Source organism: Schistocerca americana, chromosome X, assembly GCF_021461395.2.
Source record: "Schistocerca americana isolate TAMUIC-IGC-003095 chromosome X, iqSchAmer2.1, whole genome shotgun sequence".
Classification (NCBI taxonomy): Eukaryota; Metazoa; Arthropoda; class Insecta; order Orthoptera; family Acrididae; genus Schistocerca; species Schistocerca americana.
The window spans coordinates 374,812,957-374,837,894 of NC_060130.1; the positions used below are offsets into that span (position 1 = coordinate 374,812,957).

Sequence of the window (24,938 nt, forward strand, 5' to 3'; positions counted from 1 at the left end):
ATAGAAATGTTTCATTCCTTCAGTGACCTACATAACACTGCTGGTAGAATAGGAGCAAGTTCTCTTGCATCCTCTATATAGAACAGTTTTTGCATCCCAATATGCCTGCTTTTCCATCCCTCCATTTCAAAGCCATTATCGTCACAGTGTCTGGTCAACTGGGTTCCACTTGTTTACTGGTTTAACATAAGATCAAAATTTCTTACAATTTTCTATCAAGGAAGGGAGGGAGATTTGGGTTTAACAACCCATCAACAACGGGGTCACTGGAGACAGAACACAAGCTTGAACTACTTTTAAGGATGGGGAAGGAAATTGGCCATGCCCTTTCAAAGGAACCATCATGGTTTTTGCCTGGAGCAGGTTAGGAAAATCACATAAGATCTAATTCTGGATGGTGAGTTGGTAGATAGAATTTTACTTTCAAAGTTTTTGAACATTTCATGCATGTTTCTTCTTGCAATATGCTCAGCTTTGTTCAAACTTCTTTTCTTTTTTTCTTTTATGGGGTTCTGGCTATATTTAAATTTGCAGTGAAGCTATCTTTGCTTTTGTACCAACTTTCTAACATGGCTGTCAAATTATGGCATGTCTTTCCAATCTCGCACAACTCCGCTCTATCCACACCTATCTACGGTGTATTGTGAAATACTCTTGAAATTTGTCAATTAATACTCAGCAATTTCGGTCCTGGATACGAATTTTTCATGTTTATTGCTCTATTAATTTAAAATCTGTTTTTATCGCTCATGCTAAACAAAACTATTTTCCTATTCTTCTTCACATTCAAATTTACAGCTGTAATCAATGATGCTATAATGGCATTATGAGCAGTGATTCCCTGTTCTACACCGAGTCGTGAAGTTCAGATCTGTTGCTGACCACATCTAATACGTTGCTTCATGAGTTTGTTCCATGATTAGCTGCTCAGCAAAGTTTTCAGATAGTGCATTGAGACAATTTCACATGGTTCCCTTTCCCTCCTATTTGCCTTATTCACTCCCAGTCTATAGTTGGTAAGTTGAAATCTCCACCTAATACTGGAACATGAACAGGAAATTTATGTTAAATCTTGAAGTTTTCTGTCAAACATTCTGTCACTTCTGCTACTTAGGCAGGGTGTCTATAAAAAGCTTCTGATTGCCATTTTTTAAAACTCCTGTAACACTTACCTTCACACAAATTACTTTGCATTGAAAATCTGTACTAACATCAGCAGATATAAATCTTATTTTTCGACAGCTATAAGCATGTCTCCATCACCACCGTATCATTGCGATATGCATTCCAAACGGATTTTAGAATTTCACTGCTATTAATGACTGGCTTCAGCCAGCTTTCTGTCTCTAGTACTATATGGGCATTATTAGCAATTATAAGCGAGGCTAGTTCTAGGATCTTTCCATAGATGGCATAGGGAATATAGTGTTGCTGAAGACAGCAGTACTCAGGATGAGCTTTCACACTTAAAAAAAGTTTTTGAAGCAAATGGGTACTCTTCACAGCAAATAGGCAAGGTCCTATGGATTAAACCAAAGGCAGGCTCACATATCAAGGAAGATAAAGTAGATACATATGGCTTTCCTGCCACATGTGGGATGTCTGCCATAAAAAAGCGGTTGGATCCTCACCAAGTACAAAGTTAAATTTATCTTCATCCCTTCACTGAAGAAAGCGGCACTTTTCCGTTAAGAATGGCTTTATGCTCCACACAGCTGCCATTTATAAGACCCCCACGAATACGTCCCCCCATACAATGGGTGAACATACATACAGTGCATGAGAGAATCGAAGAAGAAGAGGAGGTAGTAGTAGTAGTAGTAGTAGTAGTATTACTGGCTCTCTCTCTCTCTCTCTCTCTCTCTCTCTCTCTCTCTCTCTCTCACACACACACACACACACACACACACACACACACACACACACACACACACACACAAAAACTGAACCTTTAGATGTGGTGTGTAGCGGCTAAAGATTTTAACACTGTTCCCTCTTTTGCAAGAACATTTGCAGATAAATGTTTATAAAAGTTTCACCTGATTGGGATTAGGCTGAAAATTCTGCTCCCCACTGGCTTTTTTCTCATTCTGTTTCTTCTTTTACCATAGAATTGAAATATTTTCTTGGTTTTGAACATATAATTTGCTTTGTAATTATATCTCTCATATTCTCTCATATCTCCAGCGTAGTAATTTATGTACATAAACTGACAGGAAAAAGAATCACAACACCAAAAATATAATTATTGCAGAGTAATGAAATTCGGAAATACATTTGTCCATGTCACATATCTAAGTGATAAACATTGCAATATCACGGGTTAATGTAAGTGTGAAATAACCCATTGCAAATGTGAAATGCTGGTACATTAGTAACTGGTGTAACCACCAGAATGCTGAATGCAAGCAAGCTGATGTGCATGCATTGTGTTGTACAGTGGCCAGACGTCAGTTTGTGGGATGGAGTTCTATGGCTGTTGCAATTGGTCGTCAATACAGGGATTGTTAATGATGTTTGTGGATGACACAGGAGTAGTTGTCCCACGATGTCCCATATGTGCTCGACTGGAGACAGATCTGGTGATCAAATGGGCTAAGGCAACACGTCGACACACTGTACAGTGCATTGGGTTACAACAGCAGTATGTGGGTGAGTATTATCCTATTGGAAAATGTGCCCAGGAATGCTGTTCGCAAACAGTTGCTTACCTGGTTGAATCACCGGAAAGATGTACAAATCTTCAGTAAGTGTGTGTGTGTGTGTGTGTGTGTGTGTGTGTGTGTGTGTGTGTGTGTGTGTGTGAAATAACAATGAGAGTGCTCCTGCTGTCATATGAAATTGCACCCCAGATCTAAATTCCAGGTATAGTGCCAGTGTATCTAGCTAGCATGCAGACAGGTTGGTTCCAGGCCTTCAACTGGCATCCTAACCAACACAAAGCCATCACTGACACTGAGGCAGAACCAACTTTCATCAGAAAACACAAGCCATCCACCCTGCCCCTCCAATGATCTCTCACTTGACTTCACCAGTCACAAATGGCGATGGTTTGGGTTCACTGGAATATACGTTACAGGACATCTGGCTCAGAGCAGTCCTTGAGGTAACCAATTTGTAGCAGTTCATTATGTCACTGTGGTGGCAACTGCTGCTGCAGATGCAGTAAGATATGCCAGAGCCATACGCAGAACATGATGGTCTTCCCTCTCGGTAGTGCCATGTGGCCATCCAGAGCCCTGTCTACTTGTAATCATACATTCTCATGACCACTGCTGCTAGCAATCATGTACAGTGCCTACATTCCTGCCAAGTATTTCAGTAATATTGCAACATCCAGCTTCTCATAGCCCTATAATAAGACCTTGTTCAAACTCAGCGAGGTGGTGATAATGGCATCTTTATAGTGTTACGGACATTCCTGACTATCGTCATCTCACCACATCCAATGTCAAAGGTAACTAACACTGAAAACCATTACAGTGTGTATTTAAAGCAAACTTTATTTGCATCCTCATAGGAGCACTATGAGTGCCACTCTTATGCAACTGGTGCCAAATATGAGCAGACACTATGTTTCACATGTAGAAACATACCTACCAACTTTCGTTTATGACACTCAACCCCTTCTTTGTGTTGAGACTTTTTTTTCTTCAGTGTATTTGACTTTACACAAAATACCACCCATCAACAAGGATCATTTGCAGCTAGGACTTCCTAAAGGTGGCCTCTCTCTCACAAAATGGTTGTGTACCCATGTGTTGACACTTTAAGTACTGAATTATATTAGAGGCAGAAAGTCTCACTGCAAGACTAGTGTAACTGGGTGTTATGTATTTAAGTGAAGTCAATGAATTAAATGCCAGCATAACAGATGTAGCATGGAAAGTGACTGTTTGTATGCCTCTATGTGAGCTGCTTTTTTACCTAATTTTATCCATACACTCAGTACATTACAGATTCATAGCCCTTTCCCTTGAAGCGAGTTCATAAAGTTTTTGTAAGCAGCTTCTCAGGAGATGTACCACCGCTTTCTTCAATCATACGTGGGTGTGTCACACTTTTTAAGCACCAAAGTACACCTGTTTCATGTGCAGTCTCTTTGGTACATAAACAATAATAACCAAGCTATGAACTGTCTCTTACCATTTGCTTTATTTATAACTTGCCTAGGTGGTTATTCCATTTCATATCTGTACAAAATTGTTACTTCTAAGGCTTTAATGACATGGCTGACAGTAGATGTGATTCATTAATCATGAAATTAAATGTTACCATATTTTTTAAATTTCAGTAAGTGCACAACTTAGCATTTATCTACATTAACAGAAAGTTGCCAGTCTTTGCTAAAGGCTGACATTTCATCAGCATCTGTATGGTAACATGCTACCTGCTACCTGTCAAGAAATTTTTGATCCAATTGCAAACCTGGTTGGATATCCCATAGAAATATATTCTCTTTAAGAGAGATTTATGCAGTACTGAATCAATACCTTTTTAAAATTCTAAAAAAGGAAAAAAAAAATCAACTAATTTCCTCTACTCATGGCACTGAAGATATTGTGTGAAGAGCGCGAACTGAATTCGCACGATTAATGTTTTTTGAACTGCCTATTTTTCTTGAGCATGTAATAATATTTTGCTATGATAGTCTGTGGAGGCTTCAGATAGTGCCCTTCTGGTAGCTAAGAGCATTTCAATCACCAACTGCTCAACTGCAAAATTTTGTTATCATTAGCACCTATTATACAGTAGCTAGTGTTTCTAAAACTTCCTTATATTGTCTGTGTACCAAGTGCGATCTCCACCACCACCACCACCACCACCACCACCACCACCATCTTCAACTGTTCTGCTATGTATGTGTTTCTGGAGAGCATTGTCAACTACATATTGGATGTTGAGCCTAGTTCTTTTACTTGTTCACTACTTGAATCAACTAAGTAACTCCTGTCCAAGACATGAGATAACCTTTTATTATTCATTTTAGTGACCATGTTACACCTATCTGCTTACTTTTCTCACCCTTGTACCACGTTACCCATTGTTGCTATAACTACATCATGTTCACTGTTCTCAGTCTTTAGATAAGCATCCTCAAAGAGGTCCAGTCTTTCTGTGTCAATAAGTCTACTACATTTCAAACACGTGTAGGATGCCTGTACTTCCAAGATGAATACAGTGCCAAACTATTTGTTTCATGAAATTAACAGACACAGCTTTTATAACTGTGTAGCTGTTTTGCAGAAAGTTTTCTCTCGTCGTCGTCTTTTTACGTAATTCTAACTCAGTCATGGAGAGATTAAAATTTCCTCTATCTAGCAACTAAAGCATGTTTCAGAAACACAAACTAGAGTAGAGATTTTCTGTAGGTGACTGATAAAATGCTCTAACTATAATTATGGAATCTGTGACTGTTGTTTGTGTCCACCCATTTTGCAAGAAGATTCTTTATATTATGATTTCTTACACTAAGTGATCAGTGGAATTCAGGAAAGCAGCTAACACAGTCAGTCATCAGGTAGAGCTACTGAAGAGGACTTCCGCAGTACAAGCACAGAGATGAGTGACAGAACAGTCCATCAAAAGGTCATTACATCTCAGGTTTCAAATATTCTGCTCTGGCACTCATCACAAGAACAAATGTCACGCATGTCAAAGGGGTACTAACAATGACATCATAGGGTAATGGACCAACAGAAAAGAGTTTTATGTAGTAATGAGTCCGATGTGCATGTTCACGTGCACATTTGTGGGCTGGATGCCTGATAAATGGTATTTTACCCGAGTGTGTTGTGTCAATTTGTGATTTGAGTACAGTTTGTGCGATGGCTCAGATTTGTTTTTTCTAGTTTGGGCTGAGATCTGGTTGTTGGGAAAGTGAACACCGGTATTCACATACGCATATTAAACACCATGTTTCCCACACTAACAACAATTCAGAAACTGACTTTTTCAATATCAGTACAATAGTACTACTAGCCACAAGCAAGGATGACTGCATTTTGGTTTGCTTGCTGATGATGCTGTAACGTACAGAAAGTCATCATCATTGAGTGACTTTAGGAGGATACAAGATGACTTAGACAAAATTTCTAGTTGGTGTTATAAATGGCATCTCACACTAACTGTAAATGTTCAAGTACAGCATTAGTAGTGTGCAGCTTGACACAGTCACCTTGATTTAACATCTACACAAAATGTTTCAAAGCAATAGTAAAAGGAATGGAATGAGCATGTAAGGATTGTAGGAGGGAAAAGGAGGGCAAATGGTCTATTCGGTTTATTGGGAGAGTTTTTGGAGAGAGAGTAGTTCATGTGTAAAGGAAACTGCATATAGGGCACTAGAGCAACCCATTGTTGAGTACTGTTGGAGTGTTTGGGATCCGCACCAGGTTGATTCAAGGAAGATATCGAATCAATTCAGATTCAGACGCGTGCGTGCGCGCGCCCACACACACACAACTAGCACCACCACACAACTACCGAAAATGACCAACATCAGAAGTTATCAATAGCAAGTATTTATTATCAACAGTGATCAAGTAGCATTAACTCTGTCCCTCTGTTGTTTGACCATTGAGAGAGCAGGATTCCAAGTAGAATTTAAGCAAAAACCCCCTCTCTATTTATAAGAACACTCGCTAATTTCACCTCAACTGCTTCCTTAATAACACTGTCCCAATAGCTGGAAGTGAACATCAGAATCTCTGTGTTGTTATATTCCATAGAATGATGAGTGCCAAGACAATGTTCTGCAATAACAGACTTGCTTGGCTGTTGTAAGCCAATACAACAGTTCTCCATGGTCCTGACGGGCTGAGCAACGTACGACATGGGCTGAGCAACGTACGACATACAACGACTGCACGTGATACGGTAGACACCCACCTTACGCAACCCACAATCATCCTTAATGGATCCTACAAGAGCCCTTAACATAGATGGTGGTCAAAAAACACACTTCACACAATGTTTTGCAGAGTATGACCAATACTGTTGGAAATGCTACCTGCGTAAGGCAAACAGTCCTTAGATTTAGGTGTCACCTCACGGTTTTCATCATTCACCTGGTTCATCATTGGTCAATAGTGCAACACAACTCCTCCAGACTAACATATCAAGGAAGTGAAGGCACTCGCCCTTTTCCATCATGACATGAAAATTTCAGTGAATTGTACAGACAGATCGAGCTGTGATGGCTATAATGGGGGGGGGGGGGGGGGGGGGGCCACTTTGTCACATGTTATTGCCAATCTCTTTTTAGGAGATTACAAGGAACATCCCCTGTAGTAAGCAACACTTTAACCTGCGTGCTTTTTTTTAGACATTTAGACAATACTTCTGTTCTTTAGCCTCAAGAAAGTGAGAATTTAAATAGCTTCTTAGAACACCTGAATTGAAGTGTATTTTCAAGCTGGTAGTTTTTACCACCTGGTTCAACGTAATGTGCAGTACTTCATACATTGGTACGCAGGGCCATCGTCTTCTCATACCCTGGAAGGTTGTCAGCTGAATTAGCCCACCTAAAAGTCACCTTTCCCCAGAATGGTAATAGTGACAGGCAGGTCACATGCAAGTTGCACTATTGGCCAACTGTGAATCAGGTGAATGATGAAAAGAAGGTGGCACCCAAGTCTACAGCACTTTTGCCTTCTACACACAGTATTTCCTAAAAGATTGGTTGTATTCTGCAAATAAATGGTGCAAAATGTGTTTTTCAATCACCATCTAAGATTGGGCCCTTTCATGATCTGTAATGGATGGTTTGCATGTGGCATGTGACCACTATATCCCTTGCAGCTGCAGCATGGGACACTGAAACCATCAGACTGGGGACCGGTGAACTGACATAAGAACCACATAGTGACAATAGCTGAGAAAATCCGCTATTGCACAACAGTTTCTTGGCACCAATCATCCTATGCTGCATAACAACACCGAGATTATGGTGTCCACTTTCTTTTACTGGTATAGTGTTACTAAGGAAGCCACAGAGTAAATTAGCGAGTGACCTTATAAATAGAGACACAGGTTTTTCATTTAATTCTGCTTGGAAAGAATCTTGCTCTCTTTTTTTTCTGTTCACAACAACAGAGAGACAGAGTTAATGCTATCTGCTCACCCAGTTGATAATTGATATTCATTATCATTAACTTCTGACAATGGTCATCACTGTTGGTTGTGTGGTCGTGCTTGTTGTTTATGGTGCGTGTTGTCTTTCTGCATATGCCCCACATAACAAGGTTTTAAATTTCCTTGCACAGCTCTGTCTCACTGCATTTGAGTTTTGGAACTGATGGAGTTTATACCTGTCGAACTATCAGCAGTTGTAGAAAACATTGCAAAGCTGCAGTCCTGTAAGTAGTTTGAATATTTTATGTGCTGAGAGAAATTAAAGTTTCACACTGTTTGCCTTTATGTGGTGGAAATGTATCGCTGCTTATGTAAGTTAAAACTTCATAAGTAGAAGAGTGAGATTCCTACGCGCACTTTCATCTTCATTGTGGTCTCGACACCACAATGTTGTTCCAACATTTTCCAGATTTATGCATCATAATAGTTCTCCTGTTGCTGCTCGCTTAAAGCAAATCACTAGTTTACATCTGGTTCCTAAAAGGCTCCATTATACTTGTCTGGACGGAGCTTCTTAGTCACGGTATGATTGAGAATTCCATTCCAAAAACTGCCCAGTATTCGGCTCAGGTTGAACATTTCCATGACTCAGAGTGTAATGTTAAGTCTCCATGTTCTGAGATCAATCTAACAGAGAAAGCTTTGGATGGCACAGCTTTACCCATGTCGAGGAAAGATTTAAACATTGCACCAATGCCCTAGCATTTACCTGTTGATTTTGTAAGTCCTGCTGAACATACTGTTTTTAAACTAACTCTCGATGCTGTGGAGGAAGTTAGGAGAGAAGCATGCCCTACACTGGCTGGGGCTCCTACCAAAGAGTAATATTAGAGCAGCTAAGGGGATTGATTTGTATTCACTCAGGGTGTGTCCTGATATTATTTTTTTTTTTTTGTGGGGTTTAAGGGCGCTCAACTACTGAGGTCATTAGCGCCCAGTCACAGTTATTAGAGCACATGGAATCTAGTAAAACTCAAGGGGAGGGGGGGGGGGGGGGGGGGGGCACAAGAAAGGCTTGACAAAGATGCAGATAAAATAAGTAAAAAAGTTAGATGTCTTCGGACAAGCCAGTCAAAGTTATAAAATGCAGAACACGAGCAGCTGCTCGAGCGTCATCAGCTAAAATATCCAATAAAGTAGATGGCAGGGACAGGACAACACGAGATTGACTAAAGCGGGGACACGACAATAAAACGTGGCGCACTGTTAATGCCTGACCACAAGTGCACTGCGGGGCTGTGTCACCGGAGAGCAGGTAGCGGTGGCTAAACCGGCAATGCCCAATCCGCAACCTGGTCAAAAGGACCTCCTCTCGCCGAGATGGTCAGGAGGAGGTTGTCCAAGCAGTTGGGAGCGGTTTTACTGCCCAGAGCTTGTTTCCTTGGAGGGATGACCAAGTATCCCACCACAACGACACAAGCCTCTTACAAACATCCCCACGAACGTCAGATGACGGGACACAATGGGAGGCTGGCCGAGGCAGGAGGACTGCAGCTTTGGCTGCAGCATCCGCAGCCTCATTCCCAGACACTCCTACATGTCCGGGAACCCACAGAAAGCTGACAGGAGAACCATTATCAGCGAAAGAATGGAGGGACTGCTGTATCCGTTGAACTAAGGGATGGACCGGATAGGGAGCTCCAAGGCTCTGAAGAGCACTGGGTGAGTCAGAGCAGAGTACAGATGATGAATGGCGGTGGCGGCGGGCATACTGAACGGTCTGATGGAGAGCAAAAAGCTCGGCCATACAGCTGGAACATTGGTCGAGGAGCCGGTATTTAAAGGTGGCGGCCCCGACGACAAAGGCACAGCCGACACCATCGTCAGTTTTGGAGCTATCGGTGTAAATAAAGGTGTGACCGGCAAGTCGAGCACGAAGTTCAACAAACCGTGAGCAGTACACTGCAGCCGGAGTACCCTCCTTCGGGAGTGAGCTGAGGTCGAGATAAATATGAACCGGAGCCTGGAGCCAAGGTGGTGTCGGGCTCTCACCTTCTCTGAAGGTGGTAGAGAGGGCAAAATCCAATTGTCGAAGCAGGCGACGGAAGCGGACTCCGGGGGGCAGCAGGGCAGACACATACAACCCGTACTGACGGTCGAGAGAATCGGCGAAGAAGGACTGATAAGAGGGGTGGTCGGGCATAGACAACAGCCGGCAGGCATACCGACACAGCAGTACGTCGCGCTGGTAGGTCAATGGTAATTCGACAGCTTCAGCATAAAGACTCTCGACAGGACTAGTGTAGAAGGCTCCGGTCACAAGACGTAACCCCTGATGGTGGATGGAGTTGAGACGGCGTAAGAGGGATGGCCGAGCAGACGAGTAGACGAAGCTCCCATAATCCAGCTTCGATCGGACTATGGACCGATACAAGCGAAGCAGGACAGTGCGATCCGCTCCCCAAGATGAACCACTAAGAACTCTGAGGACATTAAGGGAACGTGTACAACGGGACGCCAAATAAGAGACATGCGGAGACCAACACAGTTTCCTGTCCAACGTGAGCCCTAGAAACTTAGTTGTTTCCACGAATGGGAGAACAACGGGAGCGAGATGTAAGGATGGCGGAAGGAACGCTTTATATCGCCAAAAGTTGATACAAACCGTCTTCTCTTCAGAGAACCGGAAGCCATTTGCCACGCTCCACAAGTATAGGCTGTCTAGACAACGCTGAAGGCAGCGCTCCAGGAGGCATGTTCTCTGGGCACTGCAGTAGATCGCGAAGTCATCGACAAAGAGAGAGCCTGAGACATTAGGTGGAATGCAATCCATAATTGGATTGATTGCGATGGCAAAAAGGGCTACGCTCAAGACGGAGCCCTGAGGCACTCCGTTCTCCTGGAGGAAGACGTTGGACAATACAGAGCCCACACGTACCCTAAACTTTCGATCCGTTAAAAATGAATCAATAAAAAGGGGCAGGCGACCGCGTAGGCCCCACCTGTGCATAGTGCGGAGGATACCTCCTCTCCAACAGGTATCATAAGCCTTCTCCAAATCGAAGAACACTGCTACCGTTTGGGGCCTTCGCAAAAAGTTGTTCATGATGAATGTCGACAAGGTCACAAGGTGGTCAACAGCGACGAAAGCCGCATTGGACATTGGTAAGTAGCCGTTGAGATTCAAGAATCCAAACTAACCGAGCATGAACCATGCGCTCCATCACCTTACAGACACAGCTTGTAAGAGAAATGGGGCGGTAACTAGAAGGAAGGTGTCTATCCTTCCCGGGTTTGGGTATAGGAACAACAACGGCGTCACGCCAACGCATGGGGACCTGACCTTCCGTCCAGACGCGATTGTAGGTACGAAGAAGGAAGCTTTTGCCCGCCGGAGAAAGGTGTGCCAGCATCTGAACGTGAATGGCATCTGGCCCCAGAGCAGAGGACCGGGACAGTGCAAGCGCACGTTCGAGTTCCCGCATAGTAAAGGGGGCATTATAAGTTTCCAGATTTAGCGAGTGGAAGGAAGGTCGCTGAGCCTCTTCTGCCACTTTCCTGGGAAGGAAGGCAGGGTGGTAATGGGCGGAGCTTGAAACCGCCGCGAAAAACCGGCCGAAGGCGTTGGAGACAGCCATAGGATCAACGAGGACCTCATTACCTGAGGTCAGGCCAGGTACCGAGGAGTGGACCTTAATGCCCGACAGCCGGCGCAGGCCACCCCATACGACAGGAGAGGGAGTAAAACTGTTAAAGGAGCTGGTGAAAGAGGCCCAACAAGCTTTTTTGCTGTCTTTGATGACTCTACGGCATTGGGCTCGGAGTCGTTTGTATCCAATACAATTCGCCAACGTAGGATGGCGGCGAAAGGTGCGTAAAGCACGTCGTCGAGCACGGACAGCGTCTCTACAAGCCTCGTTCCACCAGGGGACGGAAACGCGACGTGAAGAAGAGGTAGTACGAGGAATGGAACGTTTGGCAGCATTGATGATAACAGCCGTGAGGTATTCGACCTGACTGTCACAACTGAGAAAATCGTGGTCCGGAAAGGTCGCCAGGGAGGAGTCAAGTCCCCAGTCAGCTTTCGGTATGTTCCAGCTCGAAGGACGTGGGGATGGGGTGTGGTGCAGGAGACGAACGACACAGGGGAAGTGGTCGCTCGAATAGGTGTCAGAAAGGACATACCACTCAAACCGACAGGCAAGAGTGGTAGAACAGATCGAGAGGTCCAAGTGGGAGTAGGTATGAGTAGAGTCCGAGAGGAAAGTCGGGGCGCCAGTATTGAGGCAGACAAGATTGAGATGGTTGAAGACATCCGCCAAGAGTGAGCCTCTTTGACACGATGCAGGAGAGCCCCAAAGGGGATGATGGGCATTGAAGTCGCCAAACAATAAAAACGGCGGGGGAAGCTGAACAATCAGGTGCATCATGTCAGCCCGACTAACAGCGGATAACGATGGAGTGTAGATGGTACAAACTGAAAAAGTAAAAGCAGAAAGAGTAATACGGACAGCTATTGCTTGGAGTGGGGTGGTCAATGGGATGGAATGGTAATAGACATCGTCCCGAACAAGCAACATGACCCCACCATGAGCTGGGATACCGTCCACAGGGGTGACGTCATACCACTCCGAGGTATAGTGGGTAAAGGCAATACGGTCAGTCGGGCGCGACTTGGTTTCCTGGAGACCAAGGACGAGTGGACAGTGCTGGCGGAGGAGCAGTTGTAATTCCTCCCGATTAGATCGAATACCTCTTATGTTCCAATGTAACAAGGCCATCGCTAGTCAAAAAAGAGGGGGAACGAGACGGGGAAGAGCTGGTCACCTCGATGGCCGCGGAGGGCCAGGTTTCGAGGGAACAAGGCTACAATTGGCGGGAGGCGGATCCAGTTCCATCGAGTCGTCGCCGGCTGCGGCCGCTGTCCCTGGTTGTGTAGGAGGGGCAGCATCATTTGCCGACGAGAGGACAGATGAGCGCCTGGCAGCAGAGCGTCCCGGCGAAACTGAGGACGGCCGGGAGCAGCGACTCACGGATGGAGCGTCAGACGAAACGCGCCAGCGTGGTGAGGGGGATAGAGACTTCTTCTTGGAAGCCTTCTTGGAAGTCTGAGGAGGCACAGGGATGGTGGGCTGGACCCGAAGAAGGTCCTCACGCGTGGGTTCCGTTTTGGAACGCTGGACCTCGGAAGCTGGGGTCCGGAACGTTTCCCCGATGGACGCCAGAGAAGAGGATCGCTTCTCAGGCGGCGGCGGCGGGGTGGGGGGTGGGGGGGGGTGGGGGGGGGGGAAGGGTGGCCCCTGGGGCAGAGGGGACGGGGGCCATGGGGGAGGAGGATTTGGAAGGGAGGGATTTGGGAGGTGGAGGCAGAGACCCCGGATGGGGGGAGGAGGCGGAGGGGGGACAGGATAGGGGTGAGGATACCGCAGAAGGAGTGGACACAACTGAGGCAAACGAAGCGGTCAACGGCACGGGATGGAGGCGGTCATACTTCTTCCTGGCCTCAGAATAAGAGAGCCGTTCCAAAGTTTTGAGTTCTTGTATCTCCTTCTCCTTCTGATATGCGGGGCAGTCTGAGGATCTAGGCGAGTGGATGCCAGGACAATTAACGCACCGAGGTGGTGGGGTGCATGTATGTTCCTCACGAAGAGGACGTCCACAATCGCCACAAAGGGGCTCAGCTTCACACCGTGACGACATGTGCCCAAAGCGCAAACACCGAAAACAGCGCATAGGAGGCGGGACGTAAGGTCGCACGTCGCACATCACCTTTACCTTCTCCGGGAGAACGTCCCCCTCGAAGGCGATGATAAAGGCCCCGGTGTCGATGCGACTGTCTTTGGGGCCGCGCTGGACTCGCCGGACGAAATGCACGCCTCGGCGCTCCAGGTTGGCCCTGAGCTCCTCATCAGATTGCAGCAGGAGTTCCCGATGAAAAATAACCCCCTGCGTCATATTCAGTGCCAGATGCGGGACAATGGACACTGGGATGTCCCCTAGTCGGTCGCACGCCTGGAGCGCCGCCGACTGTGTGGCGGAGGTGGTCTTTATAAGAACGGACCCCGAACGCATTTTGCTGAGAGCCTCGATTTCCCCGAAGATGTCCTCAATGTGGGCTCAGCTTCACACCGTGACGACATGTGCCCAAAGCGCAAACACCGAAAACAGCGCATAGGAGGCGGGACGTAAGGTCGCACGTCGCACATCACCTTTACCTTCTCCGGGAGAACGTCCCCCTCGAAGGCGATGATAAAGGCCCCGGTGTCGATGCGACTGTCTTTGGGGCCGCGCTGGACTCGCCGGACGAAATGCACGCCTCGGCGCTCCAGGTTGGCCCTGAGCTCCTCATCAGATTGCAGCAGGAGGTCCCGATGAAAAATAACCCCCTGCGTCATATTCAGTGCCAGATGCGGGACAATGGACACTGGGATGTCCCCTAGTCGGTCGCACGCCTGGAGCGCCGCCGACTGTGTGGCGGAGGTGGTCTTTATAAGAACGGACCCCGAACGCATTTTGCTGAGAGCCTCGATTTCCCCGAAGATGTCCTCAATGTGCTGAACAAAGAACATGGGCTTGGAGGTGGCGAACGTCCCCCCATCGGTCCAAGAACAGACCAAATAGCGGGGGAAGTACTTCGCCCCAAGCCGACGGGCCTGTCCTTCCTCCCAGGGAGTGGCCAAGGGGGAAAGGGCAGGAGAACCAGAACCAGAGACAGTACTTTTCTTTTTGAAAGACTCGGCCGCAGAGCGACCTGAAACATGTTGACGTTTCATCTGCGAAACGTCCGCCCCAATACCACCCACTCCGACCAGGGGCTCTCCCCACGGGCGCCACCCAGCCTCGGCAAGGGCCACCTGGCAGGATGACCGTTGCCGGGAGTCCTGATGCCCCGAGGAGACGGGCATCTATTCCTTGGCCGACATGGGGAGAGTGCAGCTCAGGTATCGGCAGTACGATCCCTGTGTTGTCAGGGAGCTACAACCTAGATGGTACATGACGACCCAACCACAATGGGCTGGCTACCGTGCTGGATTTCGGGTGCCATGGAAAGTCCATCATGATCGTAGGTGCAGATGGGGACGCACTATGGGCGTAACTTTTACAACCCATCAGGCGTTTAGGCCCAATTTGATGAATAGTGGGTATGGTTACAACGCCGTTACAATGCTGAGTGCCAAGGTCTTAGTGCACGGAGGACCAGTGATACACCACGTAAGGTGTCCTTCCCCAAAAGGCTCATACTTCTGTAGAATTTTGGAAAATGGAGGTCAAACCCCAAGGGGGACCATTACATGGAAGGCCGAAACGGTTGAAACTCCTTTTAGTCGCCTCTTACGACAAGCAGGAATACCTCGGGCCTATTCTTACCCCCGACCCGCAGGGGGATGTCCTGATATTGTTATCTTAACTGTGGCCAAGAGCAACGCTACAGTTGTGTTGTACAAGCAGGATTTTGTTCAAAAGATGCACAGTTTACTATCTGACCCAGCTTATCACGAACTCAATGCTGACCTGACAGAAAGGGTCGAGGGGAAGAATAATAATGTCCTGAAGGAAAGTTAATTGTTGCAAGAGACAATCAAGAGTCTTAACTATCATTGTGCTCTTCATTCAAAAGTGCCATGCAGGAACTCCAAGACACAAAATTCTTTCCTGTTCTGATCACAACTTTTACATACTCAAATATATGCATTGCCCCTTCAGATTGTAGTTGGTCTCTAAGATTGTCCTCACGTTGCTCATCTTTGATCTCTGCCCCCCCCCCCCCAAAAAAAACAACTCATCTTTGCCTAGATATCATATCCTTCCCTTCATCTTTATTATTGAAGAGACTTTATGTGACACCTACTTTATTTTTGGAATTATCTAGTACACTTTTATATATTTTACCATCATTGTCCCCTACTTTTCTTTCTTTTACTTCAACTCCCAATTTCAATAATCTCTCCATTGATACAAAATTATGCTTTTATTGTAAGCATTTTTTCTGACTATGTTTCCAAGACATTAGGTAACAATGTCATTCATTTGCATAAATTGTATGTCCGACACTGTCAGTCACATTTGACCAGTGATTTTAAAAACTTGAGACATAATGTTGTTTATTTCCCTGCAGCTATCACCTAAATTGTGATGTTTTCTGATGGATGACTAAATCTATTCCATGGATTAATCCATCTATTTAGTTGAGAACTATAGCAACTGAAGCCAAAAGCATTAATATTCAATTTAAAAAATTCACCTTCTTACCAGGGCAAGAAAATATCCAGATCATACATAAATAGACAATGTACAAGATTCTAATCTACATACATAAAATCAGGAGGAAACTATACAAAACACTACCGTGTTCTGACACTACATCTGGTATGTAAGGCCAAGAGTATGAAAGGGTGTTTTACAGCATTAAGCCCGACCCCCCAAAAATTGTTAAGTCCCATAAAAAATTACATTCCACAATGGAGGAAGACATTACGATGCTGAAGTGCATGACAAACTATGTGACCTATATGAACTGTTTGGAGTAAGTGACAGAAATGAAATAGCGACATCATTAGGCTGGAGGGTAACACGAAAAACTTCATGCTATCAGAGCAATGGAAATCTGGAATAACAATTCTGATATGGGATTTCCTGGTACACAACACAGATGTGTATTGTTGGCTACCATCTCTCCATGTTGCACCATGTAGATGCAAAACATTAGCCCATAGTATTTGCAGCATCTCCTTCAACCATCATGGTAATACGTGGTGCCAGCTTCACCACAAGCTAGTGGCACTGCAGTTAGCACTGCAATCGTGAGCACAGATGCTCGTCTGCCAATCATTGTGGAAACATTCTTCCTTTGTAGCTATGAAGAATGCCGCACAGTCACTCCAGGCCATAGCACTGACTGCCATCATCAATCCTTAAATTGGAGCATCCATTGTCCCAGGGCTGTTTTACACTGAATTGCATCCAAGTATCCACTCCACACCTCATTCAAGTTCTCCATACCTGCTGCCAAAGCCTTCAATCCAAGTTATGTCGGAGCTGCTGCCCCGTGTCTTGTTCCGATTTCTCCACAGTGTACCCAAAGTCACTGGGTGGCACTTTCATAAACAAAGAAACATCATCAAAGCTGATCAAGATGATGTTTCATGCAAGTTTTAGTTTCTTCAACATCTCAAATGTCCTGAGTACTTCATATATGTGTCAGTCTTCCCATAGGGTACACCGAATTCCTTGAAATGTAAGCGCCTATTCACCAATGCCCAAGCACACCGAATCTATGACAGAATGGAAAGAACTTTTGTTTGTGAGCAAATTCATACAACATGGAGGTACTTGGCAAGAACGGATGAGGAACTTCTGAACATTTTCTATGAACTAAGTAGCAGAATGCATCGAGATGAGTGGAAAAAGACGGACATCATCGCTCACAGTAACATGCAGAACAAACTCTAGCGCTACACTGAGCGACAGAAGAAAACGTTTACAAGATGCGGAAGCAGACTAACAAGGTGATTCCCAACATGTCAGGCACAGTGGTCAAACTCACTCAATGACAATTGACCAAAGAGAAAGAATATGTCTTTCAAACAGGAGCGAATTTTGCTGTCATCCCCGAAGGATATCATTGCTAATACCGAAGCAACCATTCGGACCCTTTGCTATGAAAGAACAGAGGAAACGCACACCGAAACAGCCAGGATACTGCCCTGAGCAAAACCACCATCTCGCAACCCGAATTTTATTTTTGTTTGACAGAGTAACTGTTATACAGGAACAATTATGTCACTAAATTAAATAAACAGTAATAAAATACTTATTGAAATCAAACACTCAAGTTGTCTGTTATTTGGTATTCTCTTTATGCATTTCCCAGTGTATATGCTATTCTAATAACTAATGGGAATAAGGACGAGGAAATTCATATAAAACTGTGAATGTTTCAACAGGTAACACACCGTCTACCCACCTACAATTTTTGATGCCCAAAGCTGGCGACACTCCACGATATAAACTAACAAAGGATAGGGTGGAGCTGCACAGGCCAAGACCATATTGGAGTTGGTACAGGAAAATATACTATACATAATCAACACTAATGCCACTGCCAGCCAGACAGAACTACCACCGTTATGTACTGACAGCACAAAAATGAAGGAGTGAGAAACTATCCCTGTGCTCTTTTACCAGAGAAAAAGCAGACTGACCAATATAGGCAAAGTGGCAACTCAAGGGATCTGATAGACTTCTACATTTTGTAGACTCAGATTGTCCTTTGCATACCTTGAAAGAGTTCTTACCTTGGGAGAAAATCTGATCACACATTGAACACCATATTTCTTCAAAATATGACCAAGCTTGTATGAAATGCTCCCTGCAGAGGGTAGAAAAGAGTTTGACTTAGGAGACTCCTTCACTTTCCTCACCCTCCCGACTGACACTACTACCGACCTGTTGTAATGTTTGAAAGTACAAAATTATATGTAGTACAACTAAATTGCGAACAGTGCAGTCTTATAAAGCATGCCCAGGTATTAGCTCCTACTACTCTGATACACTGACAGTGAGTAACTGCTGTGTTGCTTTTCATATTGGCTAAACGTTGAATACCTGTACAGAGGAAAGGTGGTTAAAATATGATTAATATCTGCAGGTGAGGACGTTAGATCCTGAGAATCTAAGAATTTCAGGTTGTTTGTTTCTCTTGTACAACCAGTCAACAGATACCTCAAGAGTGGTCAAAAATATAGATGAAGTAGTAGTTTCTTACAAACATGCCCTCCTTGTCATCACGTGCATGTCATGGGCTGAATGCCATCCTGTCACTATGGCATCACAGTGAACCAGCTTGCATGCACATTTCTGTGAAGATAGCTGATCTTACACGTAGAACACAACTCCTTATGAAGCTTAAAAAAACATTAAAATAAAACTGTTCCTAATCAGCAACAAAGATGAATGACTGACTTCAGTGAAGCACGAAGTATGCACTAAGTCCTGCTTTGCTAATGTCTAAAATTTGTATTGCTTGTGGCCATTTTTTGAAGTTTCACTCAACTTGTAGGTAATCAATGACATGGAATGCTGACGACAGGGAGAACAACAGTATACTGCGTGAATGACATATCAAAAGAAACTGCCACTAGCTGCCAAGTGATGGGGTATCAGCATCAAAGCCTCATCAAAAAGGCCAAATAGCTGGTGTATTCAAAGCCTTCTGTGCCCTTTTTGGTATCTGGTGAGCATTGTTTTAGTTTAATTGCATAGACAAACCCTAAACTGAGATTGTATATCCAGACCCAAAAAGCAGATACATTCCACCTGCTTCCCATGACCTGTGACATACATTTCAAGACATTGAGACACCTTAAGCCTTCGGCCTTCAAATTCTTTAGGTATAGGAACTGCATAATATTAACTGTTAAGATAGCTACTGTGATATTTTTTTTTACTACCAGAAGAGTGTTGTTCAAAACTACACTCCTGGAAATTGAAATAAGAACACCGTGAATTCATTGTCCCAGGAAGGGGAAACTTTATTGACACATTCCTGGGGTCAGATACATCACATGATCACACTGACAGAACCACAGGCACATAGACACAGGCAACAGAGCATGCACAATGTCGGCACTAGTACAGTGTATATCCACCTTTCGCAGCAATGCAGGCTGCTATTCTCCCATGGAGACGATCGTAGAGATGCTGGATGTAGTCCTGTGGAACGGCTTGCCATGCCATTTCCACCTGGCGCCTCAGTTGGACCAGCGTTCGTGCTGGACGTGCAGACCGCGTGAGACGACGCTTCATCCAGTCTCAAACATGCTCAATGGGGGACAGATCCGGAGATCTTGCTGGCCAGGGTAGTTGACTTACACCTTCTAGAGCACGTTGGGTGGCACGGGATACATGCGGACGTGCATTGTCCTGTTGGAACAGCAAGTTCCCTTGCCGGTCTAGGAATGGTAGAACGATGGGTTCGATGACGGTTTGGATGTACCGTGCACTATTCAGTGTCCCCTCGACGATCACCAGTGGTGTACGGCCAGTGTAGGAGATCGCTCCCCACACCATGATGCCGGGTGTTGGCCCTGTGTGCCTCGGTCGTATGCAGTCCTGATTGTGGCGCTCACCTGCACGGCGCCAAACACGCATACGACCATCATTGGCACCAAGGCAGAAGCGACTCTCATCGCTGAAGACGACACGTCTCCATTCGTCCCTCCATTCACGCCTGTCGCGACACCACTGGAGGCGGGCTGCACGATGTTGGGGCGTGAGCGGAAGACGGCCTAACGGTGTGCGGGACCGTAGCCCAGCTTCATGGAGACGGTTGCGAATGGTCCTCGCCGATACCCCAGGAGCAACAGTGTCCCTAATTTGCTGGGAAGTGGCGGTGCGGTCCCCTATGGCACTGCGTAGGATCCTACGGTCTTGGCGTGCATCCGTGCGTCGCTGCGGTCCGGTCCCAGGTCGACGGGCACGTGCACCTTCCGCCGACCACTGGCGACAACATCGATGTACTGTGGAGACCTCACGCCCCACGTGTTGAGCAATTCGGCGGTACGTCCACCCGGCCTCCCGCATGCCCACTATACGCCCTCGCTCGAAGTCCGTCAACTGCACATACAGTTCACGTCCACGCTGTCGCGGCATGCTACCAGTGTTAAAGACTGCGATGGAGCTCCATATGCCACGGCAAACTGGCTGACACTGACGGCGGCGGTGCACAAATGCTGCGCAGCTAGCGCCATTCGACGGCCAACACCGCGGTTCCTGGTGTGTCCGCTGTGCCGTGCGTGTGATCATTGCTTGTACAGCCCTCTTGCAGTGTCCGGAGCAAGTATGGCGGATCTGACACACCGGTGTCTGTGTTCTTTTTTCCATTTCCAGGAGTGTAGAAGATAACACCTTTAGCAGAATACCATAGTATTGTTGTCGATATTAGTCTTTTATAGTAACATAAACATGACAGGTAATGCCAGCATAAGTTTGATAGAGATATGGTATATTACGTACTTTTCAAGAACCACATTACAAAAATGGAAATTGAGCACAACGGGCTTACTGCGCAACACAGTCTAACAAACACTACTCTTCAGGAGACTGAAGATAAATAACATGTAGTTCCCCTGTATTTGGCTTTATCAAATATACCTCTTCTGTGTTGTCTACTCATAATTAAAATTGGTTGAAAGATTAACTACAACTAAATAAACCACCACTAAAAAAGCAATCTCATATTTTATTAAATCAAATTACTTAATAAGCAGTTAAAAGTATACAGTTCTCATGCAGTTATGGTAATTTTTACTGGTTCAAGTTATCACTGCCCAAATAAGATAACAAAGTCACAAACCTGGCACTCCATAGATGCGCAATGTCCTTACATCAGTCAGTTGCCGCAACTCTGTGATGTCTGGTGAGAGACGAGGGCAATGAGACATGTTCAAACAGCGCAAGCTGTGACATTTTGTGACAAAAAACAAGTCACCAATTGTTTGTATGCAAGAGAGATCTAGTTTCTTTAGGTTTGGCATCTTCTGTAGTATGCCACACAAGAGATTACTGCTGAGAGAACAGTTTCGAAGATTGAGGTTTCTCAGTTTCCTCAACTCTGCCAGAACAGAAAATGATGTAGCTGGGACTTGGCACAAGCCAGACAGATTCAAGTCAACTAACTCTGGGCAGTGCTCAAGAAAAGATACAGATGATATACACACACAACCACCCAGATTGAGTGTTTCCAGCATTGGCAGTCGCTTCAAAATATGATCCATATGTTCCTCACGCACTGTTGTATTCATCATCGACAGATGTCGCAGACCTGAGGGTAGCAGAGCAAGGTCAAAATAGAAATACTTCTCGTCGGGTGACCATTTGCTCAGTTCAAAATGTTGCAGATTGAAGCAATGGCGAACAAATGATGTAAATGTTATTTTAGGGCAAGACTGAATAACAAGTACATCAAGCCCAGGTGCAGCTTTACACACATACTCCAGCGCCTCTGAATTTATGCTGGTGTTGCAGATGCGCAGCGACTGCAAATTCAAATTATGGTGCTTAGCCCAGAACTGTATTTTTTTCAAGAAGGGGCAATGCTCAAGTGTGATATCTCTCAAATTTTGACATTGCTCATGGATTAAGAATTCCTTCATTTTTGAATGAACAACGGACAAAACACGTAACTCGTCTCTGCGACCAACCATTTTCCAAGACACACAAGTACATCCAGAGATTCTTAGCTGCTTGAGTTCTGGACATGATCTCAATGACAGAATAACCTCACTACCAGCACAGCTGTCATACTTAGCATCTGCTGCACTCTCACTACTAATTCGCAAAGAGCGAAGAGATGGAACAGCGCCTATGGAAAATGTGTGAGCCAATGCTTTCAAGCTGGACTCTGTACGCTTGATCATGTCTCGGTTCAATGGACCAGGAGGTATTGTCACTGAAAGCCTAAGTAAATTCTGAGTCTGAACTGCAAGACAATTCTCTAGCCCTTCATCAAGAAGGCGAACATCAACTGACAAAGTTTTTGTCATAAGGGTACCAACTATGGAATGTATTGTCTTGTCTGTCAAGTTTGGAAGCTCAACAGATGCCCCAGCCACATTCAATGACATCCTGAAACGATCTCCTTTAACAAGATTAAGATAAATTAATGCAGGCCAGACCCCTGCAACTAATAAAATGTCATCCTTTTTCTCAATTTCCTCAACATCGTATCTCTTCCCTTTCCACAGTCTTGTGTCCTGGAGCAATTCTGCCCAGCGCCTGCATACATTTGCAGCTCGAGCCAGCTCATAAACTGACAAGTGGGAAAATATTTTCTCCAATATTTCATTAGGTAAATGATGCACTGTCTTCTGAGTTGAGAACATTTCTAACACCTGTAATCAAGAAGAAAAAGTTATTTTAGAACCAGTGCCAAAACATTAAGGTAATACTGAATGTTACAAATACAAAAGGCAGAACATTGTGTATGTTCTGTACTGCAGAACATATACAATATTGTGCTTTTCATCTATAATTATGAAGTTCTACAAAATAGTGATGGAAGAATCAGTTATTATAAATACATTGTACATACAATACTTTAGTTGCAACAACACTAAAATTGGAATTGCAAAACTTTATTATTTCAGTGCAGCATCTCAGTATACAGCTAATCCATAGCTTCTTTTTTCTTGACTGTCAAATAATTGCATATTTTTTCAGTAAGTTCTTTCATTGCTAGGTCATATTAGGCACTAAAAACTGCATTTAAATAAATACAAGATTTTACAAAAAAGATCTTTTGTCACTAATGTGATTCTGTACAGGAAAACAGGAACAAACAAGAAGAAGAAGAAGAAGAAGAAGAGTGAAAAGTAGTAGTTTAACTCTCAATTCCACAGAAAATATTTTATACCATTCCTGACAGATAACAATGACATACATTTACTGACCAACTATGAGTGAACCAGCAAGACAAAACACAGGCTTCAATATCAATAACCTTTTTTCCATCTCATCAGGGTTGCCACACGTTTCCCCAAGTAAAATTCCTTGGTTTCCAGAAAAGTTTTAGCATTTTTCCTTGACAAATTTTGAGATCTCAAGGGTAAGAAAAGACATAAGTTGGCAAAAAAAAAAAAAAAAAAAAATGAACGGACTTCTGTATTTCTAAACAAGTGAGAAAATCTTAAGTACTAACATCAACATCTTTTTTAATTAACTGTTTTTGGATGGACAAAGCAAGCCAAACGGTATATATGTTTCATTAAGACCACTGTTGTTATTTTATTTAAATAAAGCACAACACATTTTGTTGTTACAAGACAGATTTAAAATACCTTCACTGCTTTCAGAAACAGCCACAGAAAAAAGTAGGCATCTTGAAAGAAATGTATAAGGTGTGGAAGAATTGTGTAAACCAACACTATAGGTGACTGCCAATAAAATTTTGGTTCTACTATGTCCATTACTATCAGTTATTACCCACTGTGTTATGTCTATTATTCTACAGGTACTGTGTGATTTTTCTTTCAAGAAATACATGAGTACATAGCGTACAAACTGCCAGCGACTGCCATAATTTTCTTCCTCTTATCATCCATACTTACTAGCATATAAACTACTTTCGAAGTGCCAAAATGTGCTAGAATAAATAAAATGTCTATAAAATGCCACACTGTTCAATGTACTTGTGGTAAGACAGTCGCAATTCCTGACACCCAATGCCCATGGCCTCTGGCCTGTCAAGGAGCACCACAATTCTGGGTCCATGGATAAACCATAAAAATCCACCAATTACGCCACACACAGACAGACCCGGCCTGCGAGCAGATTGGCGAGACCAGGTCGCACAGGCAGGGCCCGCACATTAGTGGGAAACTATGGGCTTCAGATCAGCAAGCCCGATCCATTAGAGATACCCGCACAAATGGTCTGCGGTTTTGGCCAGTCATGGAAGTCCACTTGTGTGGCCAGCTATTCACATGTCACAGACACCATATTGATGAAATGAGACCACAGTGATCACCCATGTAACAGATAACTTGTGCAAATACTCAGAATCAATTAGGATAGGTAGCAACTCACTGTGAAGATGATAACTGAGCCACATAGAGGCACACAGAAAAGACAATCACAATCTCACAACTAAATTTTTGGCCATAGCCTTTGTCAGAAAACAAGCGCGCAAACACACTCACAGAATCACTCAAACACAATTCATGGATACATGACCGTTGTGTCTGGCTGCTGTGTCAACTACCTCAGATAATAAGAACCAAACAAACCACCCCTCACACCTCCCCGCCTGTCATCAGCAGCTGCTAGGATAGTAGCAAGTAGCAGTGGCAGCACTGACTGCAAGT

General features: G+C 44.6%; 1 protein-coding gene across 1 annotated transcript in view; it reads right to left on the reverse strand.

Moving 5' to 3' along the window:
• LOC124555471 (F-box/LRR-repeat protein 15-like) overlaps positions 1-24,938 on the reverse strand; it is a 69,145-nt gene that overhangs the window by 19,887 nt on the left and 24,320 nt on the right. The window contains exon 2 of the mRNA XM_047129393.1: positions 21,431-22,967. Within this exon, the coding sequence (XP_046985349.1) occupies positions 21,431-22,958 (1,528 nt within the window). The 5' untranslated portion in view covers positions 22,959-22,967. The remainder of the gene's footprint in view (positions 1-21,430; positions 22,968-24,938) is intronic.